The sequence below is a fragment of the Xenopus laevis genome, chromosome 9_10L, assembly GCF_017654675.1.
Source record: "Xenopus laevis strain J_2021 chromosome 9_10L, Xenopus_laevis_v10.1, whole genome shotgun sequence".
Lineage (NCBI taxonomy): Eukaryota > Metazoa > Chordata > Amphibia > Anura > Pipidae > Xenopus > Xenopus laevis.
Genome location: NC_054387.1, coordinates 30,058,084 through 30,076,354, shown reverse-complemented (window position 1 = coordinate 30,076,354; position 18,271 = coordinate 30,058,084). Strand labels below are relative to the sequence as shown.

Sequence of the window (18,271 nt, the reverse complement as noted above, 5' to 3'; positions counted from 1 at the left end):
TGGGTGACAGGTCCACTTTAAGTTGGGTTGAAAAAAAGTTTTATCAATTTCAACCCATCCAATTGAAACCCAGTGCACATACTGTACATACTCACACCGACCCCTCCATACACTCACATGAACTATATATACCAATATCTACTAATTGTAGATTTTAGTATCACTATAGCCTTGGATATTTTGCTTGTCAAAGAAATCATCCAAGCCCCTCTTAAAAGCATTAACAGAATCAGCATCACAACATCACCCTGCAGTGCATTCCACTCTGTGAAGAACCACCTACGCTGCTTCAAATCAAAGTTCTGTTACTCTAGAACCCCTTCCTATTAACCAGCTTAGTTGCATGTCTCTGCACTCTCTCTAGCTCATTGATATCCTTCTTAAAGAGATACCGACACCAGAAAATAAACTTTTTTTTTTTAATATCTATTATAACATTATCTTTGAATGCTATTTATAATTTTGCCATAAAAGTATCTGCCTGATGTTTTTACATTACCTTTCTTACCCCCTTTTTTTCCTATGAGGGGGCTGCCATATTTTTGCAGCAGTAGTCTGTTAGCATTAGAAACTCTTAACAGGTTGAGAAGGGAAAGTCAGGTTGACAAACCAGTCAGGTTTAGGAACTTCAAGAAACAATTACTTACAACTATCTGCGAAAAAGTTCAACATGACCTATAGGTAACTTTTCATGTAGATTAAAATTTTGAAAATGGCGTCTGTATCACTTTAAGGACTGCAGCCCAAAAACACACTGGTGAGGCCTTACCAGGGACTTATAAAGATGATAAATTATGTTTTTGTCCCTTTGAGTTAATGCCCTTTTCACACAAGACAGTACTTAATTTGCTTTAGTAGCCACAGAATGACACTGCCTGGAATTAGACAACTTGTTATCTACAAAAACCCCTAGATCATTCTCAATTGACCGTTTTACAACTGCCAATTCACATTGGCAGCAATACTAAGGCATTTTCAGGTGTTTCCAACCCCATGTGCCATTGCCCTAAAAAGCAAACTCCTATGCATTTTTATGTCGGCAAGCAGGAGCATGAGCACTCAAACCAACCCTCATGGTCCTGCCCCAGTGTGTCCTGCCTTGAGGTCAAATTGTCTGGTGTGCAATAGACTTTCAGGGCAGAGACACGCACTTCGTTTTCCAATGTTGCCTAAAGTTGCCCCACGAGGAAACTTACGGCGACTTCGGAAAGCCAACTTTTTTCCAATGACTTTCTATTTTCTATGTGCGACCATTTTTCTAATATTGAAGTGCGAAGTGTCATTTTTCACCTTCTAAAGCTGCCCTCGGAAGGGGGGTCGTCGACCCTGTAAACTGTTCTAAATGGATACATTTAATTGATACATTTCTTATCTTTGTCCCTGCTGAGCAGAATCTCTGGGTTTCATTACAGGCAGCTGTTAGAATTGATACAATACTTGCTAATACTCCAGAGATGCTGCTGAGAAATGTATCAAATAAATATTGCGCCTGAATTACTGAGCTGCCAGACTCAAACACCAAAGATGAAAACCTTTAAAAACAACTGAATTGAAAAAAGTGTTTGGAAGGTGAACGACCCCTTTAAAAACAGACCTTTGAGTAAGTAGGGTTTATAAATCTAAGGGCAGAGACACTCGGTCAGATTCGGGAATATTAGTCGCCCGGCGACAAATTTCCCTCTTCTTCGGGGTGACTAATTTCCCTGAACTGCCTTCCCGCCGGCTAGAATGTAAGTCACCAGCAGGATGGTACTCAAAGCACTTTGTTTTCCGAAGTCGCCTGAAGTTTCCTTGTGAGGTGATTTACATTCTAGCCGGCGGGATGGCAGGGGAGGCAGTTCGGGGAGATTTGTCGCCCCGAAAAAGAGATTTTTCGCTGGGCAACTAATCTCCCCGAATCTGACCTTGTGTCTCGGCCCTTTAAAGAGACAGTAAGAACATGGTTTTTTTTTTTTTGTTATTTCTGGCACTAAAGAATATGAAGCCAGTTTCACTTTAGCACTTACCCAAAGACCTTCAATGGAGCGGATTAAACGAATTAAAGTCTCCTGAGGTAAATAGGAGGCTCTGAACAAATTGCCTCATTTATTAAGAAAGGGGGAAGGCGAGCTCTGTGAGGAAGCTCTGTGGGAAGCTTGTTTATTGTCTCTTGGCCCATTGCCTGAAAACAATGGTCAAGATACTTGTGGAGCTTACTTTTTTCTATTGATCAGATTGGACTGATTCTACCTTGTGTATAGGTATGTTCCTAAGAATCTGGGCCATAAAGCAAGACAGGACTGCTGTTTTGCTAGAGAAACAGATGTCTAATGCGTACCAAAAAAATTCCCTTCCCTGTACAAACCTAATAGTTTTCTTGGTAACCATTTATTTTGATTAACTTTTCCATTTTGGAAGCCATGGCCATCCTCTTCTTAGCAGGATTGGTTATAGCCGTAATACAATTTTACATCTAATTGATTCTTATTTTCACATTAACTTCCAGATTTCAGAAAGCCTGGTAACAGGCCCTAAGTTGGGCACCCTGTAGCTGAAGTGTTGAAAGCTATTTTTTTTTTTCATTTTTTTGGCACTGTGAGAAATATTTCTGTATTTATTTCTGAGAAATATTTTTGTATTTTTTTTCTTGTGTTGAAATGCAATAAAATCGGTCTTTTACATGACCTATTTTATAGTTGCTTGAAATTAATTGGCGGTCTTTGTACAGGTATAGGATCTTTTATCCAAAATGTTAGGGACCTGGGGTTTTCCTGATAAAGAATCTATTTGTAATTTGAATAAACAATAAATAAAATTAAAAAAGAAAACATACCTTAAACATGAAACTAACCCAATAGGATTGTGTGCCACCAATATGCATTCATGCAGCTCAGTTATCATCAAGTGCAAGGTACTGTTTTATTTATTATAATTATTATTATTGAGTAAAGGGAAATTATTTTTTAAAATTAGAATTATTTGCCTAAAAGTAACTCTATGGGAGTTGACCTTCCCATAATTTGGAGCTTTCTGGATAAGGACTTTCAGATCAGAGATCCAATACCTGTAATATATTCATTTGAGATGCACTAACTGATGCATTTTTATGTATTCATGTTTCTTTTTTTATAAAATGGCCTAGCAATCTTATTTTTTTTTTCTTTTCTTTCTTTCTGAAAAGCCTTCCTTTCACTGCAGGAGTTGGGGTTTTGTCTTCCTTCTGTACAGGAAGTACATAATAAAAACAAACTTGCCTTCTCCCTAATCATAACTATACAGTTAAATGCAAAAGTTTGGGCACTCCCAACCAAATGACATTAAGTTAATTTTGTAACTGAAAACTATTACACAACTACTCCAGGAATCACTGTGCTTAAAACAACATATTTGCAAATGTTAAAGGGGATGTATTGTCATCCGATTTAAAGGGATTCTGTGATGGGAATCCCTAAAAGCAAGTATCATTAACAAAAGCATTTTAATAACTACAGTTTCCATAAGGGCGTTTTGTCTCTCTCTAAAATGCCTTCTTTCCTGATATTACATGAAATAATATACATGAAGCAGTGTCTACTAGTTGGCCTATGTGTTACCACTTGTCCACAGTGTTTTATTTTGGAAGCCATGTAGAAGCAGTGACAGGTAGACAGGGGCTATCTTGACCACCGTTGGTTTTCATGGACCGCAATGGCAGACAAAGCACCCTCCCCCCATGTTTTGTAGTCTTTAGGCTAATGGCAAACATGTTGGTTTATCTGCTGGCGTATTTACTGACCATTGTAGGATCAGCCTGCCGGCAAACAATGACAATGACTGCTTGCCATTGCTCACAGGACAAGTTCTCTACCAGCATTGTGCTGTTCAACAGGATAGAAACATGCAACTCCTATCAGTTCAGGTAGCTGAATCCTTGTCTGATGTTTTATAGTTAAATTGAAAATGGAGTCCCTGTGCATTCAGTACTGGAGCACGTTTGATGTGTTTTGAAAACAGCATGTTTCCCATGCGACTGTATCCCTTTAACCTAACTGGTATTTCCAGTTATGTAACATGTTGACTGTTCTATTGTTGGGTACGCTAAACTGCCTAGATTGGCCTTTTCCTTCTGGAGATTGCTGCCATGGATTGGGGGATGTATTTCTGGAGGGGTGGGCGACTGGGCCACCACCACCACTGTTGTTTCCTGCCAAATGACATGCCTTTTATACAGGTTAGTAGTGATGTACAGGTCATAAATCTATGACCCACACCTGATCAAGCCTGCAAACCCTTACTTTTTCTGCAGTCCATACCTGCCAATAATGTCACGGAGGGTCATGGACCCACCACTGACCTCAACAGCAATGCACAGAAACTGAAGGTGGGAGGTATAAGCAATACTGGCACCTGCAACAGCACCCCTTCCCCTTTGTATCTGATACCCACATATCACTACCACTTAGGCCCCTCCACATAGGTCCTTTGCCTTCTTTGGTAGTTTCAAGGCATTATGGGTGTGCAAGAATGTCTTCATGGTATTGACAGTCACCTTAACACAGGGATCCCCAACCTTTTGAACCCATGAGCAACATTCAGAAGTAAAAGGAGTTGGGGAGCAACACAAGCATAAAAAATGTTCTTGGGGTGCCAAATAAGTGCTGTGATTGGCCATTTGGTAGCCTCTTTGTGGATTGTCAACCTACATTGAGGCTCTGTTTGGCAGTGCACCTGGTTTTTGTACAACCAAAACTTGCCTCCATGTCTGGAATTCAAAAATAAGCTCCTGCATTGAGCACACTGGGAGCAACATCCAAGGGGTTGGAGAGCAACATGTTGCTCACGAGCTACTATATTATTATTGGGGATCACTGCCTTAACATGATCACCACCCCCTGCCATAACTAGGTGAACAGCGTTGATTGGAACCTTCTTGTTCATCAAAGTTTTTTGGTGCCTTTTCCCCCAGAGAACTGTAACCAAATGCACAACAGAAAATATAACCAGCACCAGAGAGTCTTGGGGATGCTATCTGTACATGGATAGAGAACCATCTCTTTTGTACAAAGTACCTATAGATGAAAACCTGTCATAGGCACCCACAAGATATTTCCAGGGGGGCAAGAAAGAAGCTAAAATTAACTCAAAAACAACATCAGAGAATAACCACTTGAAATGTTGTTGCATTATGGTCTATCGAGTACCCTGTAAAGCAATATTGGTAGTTCCCTCCAATAACTAGTGTTCAGTATGTATAATAATATAGTACATAGGATGTTCTCATATTGGTGTCGTTGGCTGCCTGATTCTGTCAGCCCCATCGTGTACTGTACATATGAACCAATTAAGTCAGAACCCTCTAACAACTCCATGCAGAAATATTAACCTATCGTGTTCTTAACTAAACCTTAAGCCTACCTACTTATTAGCATTATTCCTGCTACAAACCTTTGCCCACTGTAACAAAGGTGAGCAGGTGTTTGGGAAAACCCGTATTGCTGAACATATGGGCCCTAAGGGATACGTTTTCCACCTTGCAACTACCTCTGGGGCAGTGGTTGCTGATCACCAGTATTAAATAAGATTTTTTTTGTTTTTTTACTTACAAGTTGTCCATCTCCCCAAATCACCATTTATACTAATGTCCAGCAGAAAAAAAATAAACTTGCTGTAAAAAAAAAAAAAAAGCTGCTTAACTTTAAATGGGAGTACTGGGAGTTATTCTTTCTATTTTTTGTATACTAAACATAAGCATGATTTTACGGCACCACAAAGCCTAATCAAACAATGCTTTCAAAGTTGACCACAGGGGGCTGTCATCTTGTAACTTTGTTAAACATCTTTGCCTGACCCTGACCCTGCACATGCTCAGTGGGCTGCTTAGGGATCATCATAAACAAAGCTGCTTGAGTTCTGCATGGTTAGGAAGTAAGGCGGGGGCTCCCTCTGCTGTTCATAAGTATGATTGTTTCCCTGCTGAGCAGTTAGGGACCATCTGACAATTCCTATCCACAGCAGTAAATTAAGGGAGAATTTCACTGTATACAGTCAGGTTTCTTATAAAAACTGTACACATTTTTTAATTAAAGTATATTGGAGATTTCTTTTAAAGTATATTGGAGATATTTCTTTTTCATTAAAGAAAGTAAAAATGGGATTTTATTTTTGTGCCTTTCCTTGTCCTTTAAGATCTATTTTGCTCTGAGAATAGTGATAGAAAAGTGTTGGGGATTTCTATGCCACACGTATACCAGGAATAAAGGCTGTGTTCTCAAAGGGCATTTTTTAAGCTACTGGCAAACAGCAGTTACCTTTCCTAAAGTTGGCCCTGGCTGATGCGCACAGAGCAGAAGCAAGTGGATATCCACCCTAAAATAATTGCTTCAGTAAACTAAGATGTATCAAAATAAGTGGCTGATGTGGAGAGAAGAAAAACTGAGAAACGCAACACCGGATTGTTTAAAAATTCAAAACATCATGGGCCTGACTCGTTACGGGCGCTTCTGCCCTTCATCATAGGTTGGGGCTGATGTACCTTGTCTGTTTGAAAGACCCATTCATTAATCGGCCATGGTTTCATTCACTACCGCTACCAGTGCTGTTCCTAAATAGCATGTAATCAGTGGGATCCTTAGCCTTGATAGTGGGTAAAGCTACTGAGCCATGTGTTTGGAATAAAGGCTTTTAAATGTGAAAAGGTGCTGTGGACCTGTTTCAGATAGAAGTATAGTTAGACATCATCAAACCTTTAGAAAACTCTTTGGCAAAAGTGGTAGGTACAAACTGTGCATGAGGGCGCATTACTATGGAATCGGACTACAGTGCATGTGGAACAGAAGATAACCGATGAATAGGAGATGGAAAGACTAACTATAGGGTATATGGGAGAGAAATGTCGAGAAAGTGTTGGTGTTATCCTGATTCCTCTGCACCAGTGAGATCCCATGAGGAAAACCTAGTGCCACAATTTAAAAATATTAGCCCTGGTTTAGTGGTTCCTGGCCAGTGGCCCTATCAGCTGACGTCTGGCCAGTCAGAAAATCCAGGCGCACAAGGGCTACATAAATGTGATCCTGCAGGTCAACCTATTTCCCACGTTGTTGGCTTATGAGTGAAACAGATGGATCATAGGTATGTTAATGGAGAACTAAACCCATAAAAATGCCATATTTTATATACTAAACGTATTGCACCAGCCTAAGGGTTCAGCTTCTCAATAGCAGCAAAGACCCAGCACTTTAAACTTGTCACAGGGGGTCACCATCTTTGAAAGTGTCTGTGACACTCACATGCTCAGTGGGCTCTGAGCAGCTGTTGAGGGCCCTAATAATCTAATGCTAGACGAGGGCTGAAATCATCCTACTGAGATATGCAGGCCAAAAATCAGCCCATACACAAGCATTAGTGTCCTCTCCCGGGTGCTGGCAGTCAGGTGATTTTGGTGAAGAAAAAGGAGAAAAAGTGCATTCATTTATGAACAAAGTAAAGGGTAAAGGACCAAAGACAGACCGTTTTCAATCCAAGTACACATATTATGCTTCAGGCTAATATTCCTTAATTTAAAGTGGACCTGTCATCCAGACACAAAAAGCAGTATAATGAAAGTCCTTTTCAAATTAAACATGAAATCCAATTTCTATTTTTTATTTAAGCATTCATAGCTGCTGTAAGCTAATTTAAAAATCTCAGCTGTCAATCAAATATTGTCTGCCCCTCCTTCTATGCTTTAAGGTGGCCATACACGGGCAGATAAAGCTGCCGCTATTGGTCGTTTAGACCAATTTGACAGCTTATCTGCCCATGTATGGGGGCTTCCGGGGGTCTTCCCGATCGATATCTGGCCACGATATCGTGATTTTTTACCCGCCGACCCGTCGGAGCCCCTTGGCGTATCGTAATTCTATTGTTCGAATTACCCCCGATATAGCCATGCCGTTAGTTGCATATCGGGGAAACATCCAGTCGTTTGAGTCTATGGCCAGCTTTAGGCATAGAGGCGGGCAGACAATTACTTTGACTTTCCATTCAGCACTTCCTAGATGTCATTGCTCTCCACACATTCCCTGTTGTCTTCACCATTTAATTGTGTAGCCAGGGCATGGGGATGGACATTGGGTCCCCCATTCTGGTGCACAAACAAGATTCTGAGATGATGCAAGGCTTGCCTTAATTAGTGTCCAAAAAATGGCTCCTGCCTGTTTGCTATAATTATGAATTCCCCGACTGAAGGAAACAAGAATCAAATCATTTCTATAGTGCAATTAAAGTTAATTTTGCTTGACTAATGTGATAAAATAGGATTTTGAATAATTTTTTTGGACGATGGGTCTCCTTTAATTGGTAAACTTCTGTGTGGTATTGCATCAAATGCTTCAGCAAAATTTAAGTAGATCACACCAAATGGGGCCAAATGTTAGGCACCCCCAATGACTGTATTTACTTACCTGAAAGCCTGGGCCGGTGCTCCTATCAGCAGAAAACTGCACCGGCCTGGGGTTATTCCAGTGAGCACCACAGAACAATCATCTTCCAGCTTCTTTCTTCTCGCCGGCTATTTCATTCTACTGCGCATGCGTCTGCCCCGGGAAATTTGAAGAAAGAAGAAGCCTGAAGAGGATTGCTCCATGGTGCTCGCTGGAATAACCCTGGGCCAGTGCAGTTTCCTGCTGATAGGAGCACCAGCCTGGGACGTATCTTAGCGGTTGGAGAGTGATGGCCAATCACAGCCTCGCAACCACACAAGCAAAGACAGGCTTCGGTTCTCTATGAGGTCAGCCTAGCTGCTGACTGGTTCATATCCTACAGTGCTGCCTGCTCCCCTGCACAACCTGGGAAAGGAGGGAGCAGAAAGTGGAACGTCAGTCTATATAGAGCTACACTGAGCAGATTCCGTGTAGCTCCACACAGACTGACGCCGTGCCTTATCAATGGAGCTACACAAAGGAGCAGATGATAGCGCATCCACTTTCCGCCACCTGCATACAAAATGAGGAAAGAAAATGACACTCAACTGCTCCACCCAGAAATTTACCTCTGGGTTGATGAGCAATTGAAATGGTTATTAATGGCTGGGTGACTGTGCTGTATTTAAAAGCTGAAGATATTACTGTAAATCAAACTTTTTATTGTGTCCTGCTGAACAATGGAGACTTTGTGCTACGAATGTTATCCAGCTTTTGCTAATTAATGTCCACTAATGAAAAGAGATATCTGTATTGGTGTCTAAAGCTGAAAAACTTTTCATGTCACAATTTGTGAAACCAGTAAATGTAACAACCTTAATTAAACAATAAAATAAGTGCCTGGAACCTGGGCAAATAGACAAATTTAAAGGGTGGTTCACCTTTAAGTTAACTTATGTTGCTACGGCATGTTATAGAAAGGCCAGTTCTAAGCAACTTTTCCAATGGTCTTCATAATTTATTTTTTTTTAATTATTTGCTTTCTTCTCCTGACTCTTTCCAGCTTTCAAATAGGGTCACTGACTCCATACAAATTTATTTTTCTTGCTACTTTTTATCACTCATCATTCTATTCAGGCCTCTCCTATTCATATTCCAGTCTCTCATTCAAATCACTCTAGCGACCAGATTGTTGAAACTGCAAAATCGAGAGCTGCTGAATAAAAAGCTAAATAATGCAAAAACCACAAATGAAAAAAATGAAAATAAATTGCAAATTGTCTCAGAATACCATACTCTACATCACACTATGGGGCACATTTACTAAGGGTCGACTATCGAGGGTTAATAAACCCTCTAATTCGACCCTTGAGGTAAAATCCTACGAGTTCAAATATCGCCCGCAAATCCTATGATCGAGCAATCGAACGATTTTCCTTCGATCAAAAAAACCTTAGAAAAGTAATGGGGAAGGTCCCCATAGGCTAACATTGTACCTCGGTAGGTTTAAACTACAGAAGTATGTAGTCAAAGTATTTTTTTAAAGAGACAGTACTTTGACTATCAAATGGTCGAATAGTCGAACGATTTTTGGTTCGAGTCGTAGTCTAAGGTCGAAGTACCCAAAAAAACCTTCGAAATTCGAAGTTTTTTTACTTCGAATCCTTCACTCGAGCTTATTAAATGTGCCCCTATAAGTTAACTTAAATGTGAGAGAACCTTACAAGCTTTTAATTAATACATTTGCTCTCCTAACGATGATTCTAGCATAGCCATGATCACATCTCACATAGCCTGTTTATCGCTTAGAAAATAAAATGAAGGAAAATAATAAGTGGCCTGTCTAAAACTAAGCTCCGTATTCAAGGGTGTATCCCATCAGGCCATGAATGAGTATGTTGCTAATGGCACATCAGTGGCTTTTATTCTCTTTCCTATTACCCCAAAGAAACCAAGCTGCGACGAATGGAGTACCCAGATGCTTTGCCATTGCAAGCTGTGCAAGGAAGTCATCCTTGTGCCATCAGTCAAGATCTCACAAGCTTTGATAAAACCACAGCAGTATGGCAAATATGGTTGGCATTTACTGAACTACTGACATGTTTTGTGCCCCAATTTATGGCACTTCCTTCTTTTCTTTATATACACTTTTCTTTTTATCACTTAAAAGGGTATGGGGTTTGCCATTATTTAAACAAACAGCTACTTTGGTTTTGTAATGTAAAAATCTACTGCACTTCTTTCTCAAACAGTCTTTCTGTACCTCCCTTGCCCTGTCCAGGTTCACATATTCTGTGTCTTGGGAAGGAAACACTTTAATTTCCATTATTTAATTCCACTACATGTTCTGCCTTAGTTGACATTCTACAGTATTTTCCCTTCCAATGCATGCATCATGTTATTACACCTTAGGGGTCATTTACAACCCCAGGGGGGTGGGAAAAATCGCACCACTTAGTGCTCATTTACTAGCACTTACACATGCGCACACAGTTGTTGCCAGATAAGCGCAGCCCTTACCGTTAAAGGAGACATTTTATGTAAATGAATAAGTATGTGCCAGTGTATTAAACTCTTAGATATAGAAGGAATGTTCTTTAAAAAGTTCTGGTTACTTTATTACAAAATTTCTGCAAAAACACTACTAGTCCCACCCATTTGTTCCACTTCCTGCAGCCTCATTTCCTAGGCTGTGCACGGGAGCCGGCAGGCCCTCAGCACTGTAGGATAGGAACCAATCAGCAGCTAGGCTGACCTGATAGGGAACTGAAGTCTGTCTCTGTGACTGCAGGGCTGTGATTGTCTGTCCCACTTCTACTGTGCGTTTGGCAGGGACCATAAGGACACACCCACCGCTTATTTGAAACACGTCAGGGACTGTAGCAGATCTATAGCGAGCTTTAAAGAAAATATTAATTTTTGGCCAGCACCATATAATATACATTGTTGCCTACAAAATTAGGGGGGGGGGTTATTTATCCTCTATGTCTCTACTGGTAAGAACAGGGCCCCCGATGCGGGTTGTGTCTCCTTCCACTTGCAAATGACAATGTCTCATGGCCATCGTTTTTAACAAAATACATCTCTTTGTTTCCTTACTATTTTTATTTTTCTCTCTGTCTTTAGCCATTCTTTTACTTATAGTAAAACCCCAGAGTACCTCCTTCCTAGTGTATAGTGAACTGTACATTAATACATTTTCTTCAGTATGACGTTCAGTAATGTTTCAGGATAACAGACTGGAATAGTATATTTATTTAACTCTACCTTTGTGATGGTCCTTATAGAAAGATGAGTGGTAAATAAAATACATACACACAGTCATCATTTATAAAAACAGGGTGCTATTTTACTTGGGGTCAATGGTTCCAAACCTAAGAGCCTAGCCCATGGAGGGGGAGGGTTGCTGTTCTTGACACCTAGAATTGTATTTCTGTATCTTTTAACATTGCAAGGAGATAAAGGGGGCTTTTACCACAAGATGGGCACTTGAACCTGTAAAGTCCAAAGCTGTCTTTCCTTTGTATGCATGCTTGCTAGGAACTAACACAGAGATATGGAGACTGCAGACTGGAAGAATGAATTTCCTAGCCAAAGCCATTTTATAATACTATATGTGGGATTTACATAGTAACATAGTAAGTTAGGTTGAAAAAAGACACACGTCCATCAAGTTCAACCTTTTTAGTTTTTTTTAACCTGCCTAACTGCCACTTGATCCAGAGGAAGGCAAAAAACCCCATCTGAAGCTTCTCCAATTTGCCTCAGAGGGGAAAAAAATTCCTTCCTGACTCCAAAATGGCAATCGGACTAGTCCCTGGATCAATTTGTACTATGAGCTATCTTCCATAACCCTGTATTCCCTCACTTGCTAAAAAGCCATCCAACCCCTTCTTAAAGCTATCTAATGTATCAGCCTGTACAACTGATTCAGGGAGAGAATTCCACATCTTCACAGCTCTGACTGTGAAAAACCCCTTCCGAATATTTAGGCGGAACCTCTTTTCTTCTAAATGGAATGGGTGACCTTGTGTCAGCTGGAAAGACTTACTGGTAAATAAAGCATTAGAGAGATTATTATATGATCCCCTTATATATTTATACATAGTTATCATATCACCCCTTAAGCGCCTCTTCTCCAGTGTGAACATCCCCAATTTGGCCAGTCTTTCCTCATAGCTAAGATTTTCAATACCTTTCACCAGCTTAGTTGCCCTTCTCTGTACCCTCTCTAATACAATAATGTCCTGTTTGAGAGACGGAGACTAAAACTGTATGGCATATTCTAGATGGGGCCTTACCAGTGCTCTATACAGTGGAAGAATGACCCCCTCCTCCCGTGAATCGATGCCCCTTTTAATACAGCTCAAGACCTTATTTGCCCTTGATGCTGCCGACTGGCATTGCTTGCTACAGCCAAGTTTATCATCTACAAGGACTCTGAGGTCCTTTTCCATAATGGATTTGCCTATTGCAGTCCCATAAGGGTATAAGTGGCTTGGACATTTTTACATCCCAGGTGCATGACTTTACATTTATCAACATTGAATCTCATTTGCCACTTAGCTGCCCAGATTGGCAGTTTGTCAAGATCCTGTTGCAAGGATTTCCTGGGAGAGAAAACACACGCACATAGCTGAAGAGTGTATATGGCCAAGAGAGGTGTTAAATAATCAGCAGAGTTTGTTTACCATGTTATGTGTACAAATGACTACACAAGACAGCAGGGCATCAGATTATACTTGGCTTAGTTCGATTGTCTACACCACGCCACAATGTGGATATACGTGAATATATCAATACAGGACATATAACTGCTGCAGAATTCGTTCAAAATTACATTTTTGATGGGCAATAGTTTGTGCATATACAGGGTATCATGTTAGCATAACACTGATAACTGCAATGCCTAAAAAAAACATTAAAGGTTCATTAATAGTTAATAGTTAATTTTTTTTCATTTCCAAGATATTACATATTTTAAACAATTAAAACTGTTTATATTCATATTCTACAGTCAGGAAGAAAATATTAGAAAATACCATAAAACTCTGAGAAAATAACGGTACTGTGATGTTGCTCTGCTTAGAAAATTAAGTTAGAAGAGTCATATGATGTTTGTCTAATCTGCCTGAAGCAGAGCAACATCACGTCACATTTATTGTATATGGTATTTTCCTGACATTCAGACAAAATAACCAGCAGGTGACGCTTTAATCACAAAATTCAATATATTACTTTTTTTTTTGTCTAGTATCTTGAAACTGAAAAACAAAAAATGTAAATTATAAACGAGCTTAGAGAAAGCTCTGAACAATTTTATATTAACATTTCTTTTTAGGTTTTACATATCCTTGGAGTATGTTATAGAATGTCCTATTTGTGGCAGCTTTGCAATTTGTCTTTTTTAAGTTGTGGTCACTGACACTGGCAGCCAAACAGCTATTGCTTTGTGATGCTACAATTTTTTTGTCATAGTCACATTGTATTGCTTATCTTTCTGTTCACCCCCTCTCCCATGGATATTACAGTATCCCGTAATTGCCTCACAAGGAAAACGAAGCGCTCCATGTGCCTGCCCCCAGGCAATTTACATTTTAGCCGGTGGAAGGCAGGGGAAGGCAGATTGGGGAGATTAATCACCGCGAAGAAGAGGAGAAAAAAATAGCATCGGCAGAGGGGATCTGGCCCGGCGGGGGCCCATCAGGGTCTGGGCCCACCAGGTTTTTTCCCGGTGCCCCACCAGGCCAGTACGCCACTGAGTAGAAGTGTCTCACTGTGTTGCAACGGTTCACAATTCACAGTGGTTTTCACTACAAATGACGGGGGGTCCATCTCTCATAGACTCCTTTTTAATCGAACAATTCTAACATTTAAAAATGATTTCCTTTTTCTGTAGTTATAAAACAGTAGCTTGTACTTGATCCCAACTAAGATAAAATTCATCCTTATTGGAGGCAAACCAGCCCTCTTGGGTTTTTTGAATATTTAATTGATTTTAAAGTAGACTTGAGAAATGGTGATCCAAATTATGGAAAGACCATTTACCCAGAAAACCACAGGTCCTGAGCATTCTGGATAACAGGTTCCATCCTTGTATTATCAAAAGTGGTGACAAGGGTGTTTTTAACCAGTATTGGTTTTCTCTGCACTACAGGAGCAGTCAAATATCCCCATGTGTTGACCCTTTAAGAGAATAGTAGGTATCATGGATACTTTTGGCAGCAACTCTATTAAAATATGGAACTGTTTATCCGCCCACACATGCTATGAACCCAAAATAAACCAGTTCATTTAATTCTTCAGTAGAGCTATTGTCTTGTTACCAGCCCATTGTTCTGAGGCCAGGCTGACTGACAAGAATCTGTTTATATTGGGTGGGGGGGGTGATACAAACATCAATTGGCAGGGCAGTAGTAAAGAAAGACCGTAGCTTATCAAAGCACAATTCAGGAGATATTTAACAGATTTCAGTGCAGGTAAATTATGCATTTTGAAAATACCATATTTCCCCATGACAGCATCCCTTTAAAGGTGAACTTACTCTTGGTGACACATTGGGAAATTCAGTGGTTTCACATATTTTGTTTGTTTTATACATCTCAGCTCCCGACTTCCGGAATAGACTCTTATAGTGTCCTACATTTGTGCATCGCCCTCCATAATCCGGGGTTTATTCTTCAACATTCCAATTAAAAGACAACGAAAAGTATAATTACTTTTCAAAATGTTAGTCACCCCCCAGTGATTTAAATTGCTTAAAGCGTAGTAGAGACCCAAAGTAACACATGGGCATGGGGTGGAGCAGGTATTAAAAAAAAAAAAAAAAAAACTTTCTATATACCTTTTAATGGTACAGTGGGGGTCTTTGGATCCATTTCCTCTGCATGAGAAATTACCATCTGTAGTCATGAGATCAAAACTCAAATACATACATACAAAGGCCTCACCCCACTGTATAATCTTCACCTACATGACATCCTTTTTTGTTTTCACAGTGACAACACTGCAGCTTAAGGACGAGATGTTAGATGGAGACGACTACACATTTCTTCAAGGAGCCTCTGATCAGGAAAGTAATGGATCTGGCAGCTATTACATCAAACAGGAACCATAATGCAATGCTTAAGGATTTGTGCATAAAAATTTTAAAAAAATTAACTGCTTCATACAAAAGCTGTATGAAACCAGAACTTACAAATGGACTTACATGCAGGGACACTCTGTGAAGTGCAAAAACAAAAAAAACAACAAAAAAAAAAAGAAAATATTTTGGTGAAAAAAAAAAGATTTTTTTCAATTTATTAAATAACGTTAACAATTTTGTGTTGTATTTGAGGTTTTTGAAAAAAAAAAAAAAGAAATGTTGATATTTTCAAAGTTTACAGTTGTGTGTCGTGGGCAAGAATACAAAAATAATCATAGTTTTTCTGACAGAATTAGCAGGGCTAGATATATTTGTTAAAAAAAGTAAAAAACAAAACACAAACTTGGTACAAAAGGTGTTTTCTCCCCCCCCCCCATAAAAATGTAGTGACTTTTTTTATGTTTTTTAATGCATTACTTGTAACCGGAATCTAAAATTCAAATAATTTAATATTAACAGAATACATTGTTTTAATTACTTTACCTCTACACGCTTCATAAAAATAGCCAAGCTTGTTGGATTAAAGTAAAAGATGCACTTGCCTTTGTTTCGAGGGGGGTTCCCTGGACCCTGCAGAGAAATAGGTGCAGATAATAAAAATAGTGAAACATGCAAAACATTCTATTACAGTTGTGTAACGACAAATCTTCGTTTGTTGTTGTAGTACAATTTCCAGTGCCCACTGTCAAATGTGGTATTAAAAACAACTGAAGGGATGTCAGTTGAACTATTCACCAAAGTCTGTATCTGCCACAACTAGGGTTGCCACCTTTTCCGGAAAAAAATACCGGCCTTTCTATATATCTATCATTTTTCCCTTATTAATAACATTGGGATCAACCATAATTTTTACCGGCCAGGCCAGTGAAATACCGGCCAGGTGGCAACCCTAGCCGCAACTAAAGGCAGCCAGTCCAGCATGATATTAGATTCTGTATACGTCTGCGTAAAATACAATGCTATAAAAGATGTACGTTACAGTTCCTTGCTTAGATGTAATATCAGCAGTTTTAGGATAATTGTACCCTAAAACTAGTAAGGTTTAGCTTGTTCATTGTGTTTTCTTTTTGCATAGGATAACAGGTTTGTATTATAATTGCAATGGGCTACTCCCTAAATTAGAAGAGGAAGCAGAGACAAATAGAGAATCATTTCTTCACAGAAACGTGACATTTGCTCTGTACAGGTGATGGGACATCCCAAAACTGTCCCTACCATCCCCTATTTACTTGAATAAGAAACATTTGTCAGTAGCTGGTGCTTTTCAGCACCTTTTCAAACCTTTAAAATAAGTGACTGTAAACTGAATGAGAGTGCTATTCTAAGCATTCTTTATTGATTTTTTTTCAATTCAAAAATATTAAGGGGCAGATTTATCAAGGTTTGAAGTGAAAATTCAAAAATGTTTATGGCCAAAACTGTCAAATTTGACTAGGGAATTATTAAGATAATAAATTAATAAATTTCCATTGGAGAATTTTGAGTTCATGGGAGTTTTAAATAACTTCCATGAACTTGAAATTCGACACTTGTTAAATCTGTCCCTAAGACTTACATAATATGAATTAATGTTGTTATAACAGAGCAGCCTGCTGGTCAGTTTCCAACCATGAAGTAGTCAAGGAAGTTGTCAGGAGAAAGAAAAAGGGCTGGTCTGATGTTCTTCTGGTTAGCAAAAACACCAGAAACCTCAGATAACTTTTTTTCAAATCTTTCCTAACCAGAAAAACATCAGATGAGCCCTCTTTCCTTCTCCTGACAACTTCCTCAATAGTGATATGCGGACCGGGCCGGAAGCGGGCGGCGTGGGTCACTATTCTTTATGGACAGTTGCTTAGTGACGTGGATCTTGAGGAATTATCAAGAAATGGAACTGAAAACAAAATGAAAGTTGTACGGAAAGGCAGGGAGTTCTTTGACAGCAATGGGGATTTTCTTTATCGTATTTGATACAACAAATGCAAAACTGGCCATTTTGTGTATGCATGTTGATATGATACATAGATCACTATTCTTTAACTACTTTATGGTTGGAAACTGACCACTAGGTGATGCTGTTCATATTATGTATCCCTTAATATCTTGGAATTAAAAAAATAAATAATGAACTTAAAGGTAAAGGAAAGAATTTTTGCACTTGGGGGTGCCAAATGTTAGGCACACCCAAGTGATTGTATTTACTTACCTGAAACCCGAGCCGGTGCTCCTATCAGCAGAAAATTGCACCGGCCCGGGGTTATTCCAGCGAGCACCACAGAACAATCCTCTTCCGGCTTCTTCTTTTGTCAAATTTCCAGGGGCAGACGCATGCGCAGTAGAGCAAAATCGCAAACTTTTTAGTTAAAGTTTGGCTTTTCATTCTACTATGCATGCGCAGCCACGAAAGAGGAAGAGGATCGCTCTGTGGTGCTCACTGAAAGAATCCCTGGCTGGTGCAGTTTTCTGCTGATAGGAGCACCGGCCCAAGGTTTCAGGTAAGTCAATCACTTGGGGGGGCTGCATAACATTTAGCACCCCAAGTGCAAGAACACTTTCCTTCTCCTTTAAATTGCAAATGTGCCTAGAATAGCACTCTCATCAATTTTACATTTCACTTTTTCTAAAGGGTCAGCATGGTCTGTTTCATGTGCTTCTTTCCACCTCAAATGCACCAGAGAAAAAAAGGCCTGGTGTGCCATCAGCCTGATAGTCTTCAGTCACACAGGGAGTTTAGGAGGTGTCACTTTAAGCAATTACTTTGAATGCTGTAAAGTGTGCATTTTAAGCC

General features: G+C 39.6%; 1 protein-coding gene across 5 annotated transcripts in view; it reads left to right on the top strand.

Annotated features, from left to right (window-relative positions):
* Positions 1-15,737, top strand: part of mbtd1.L (mbt domain containing 1 L homeolog) — a 38,244-nt gene extending 22,507 nt beyond the window's left edge. For 2 of the 5 annotated variants that reach the window (XM_018234289.2, XM_018234290.2), the window contains exon 16: positions 15,356-15,737. In XM_018234289.2, the coding sequence (XP_018089778.1) occupies positions 15,356-15,474 (119 nt within the window). In that variant the 3' untranslated portion in view covers positions 15,475-15,737. 5 annotated transcript variants of the gene reach the window in all.
* Positions 15,738-18,271: the final 2,534 nt, after the last annotated feature.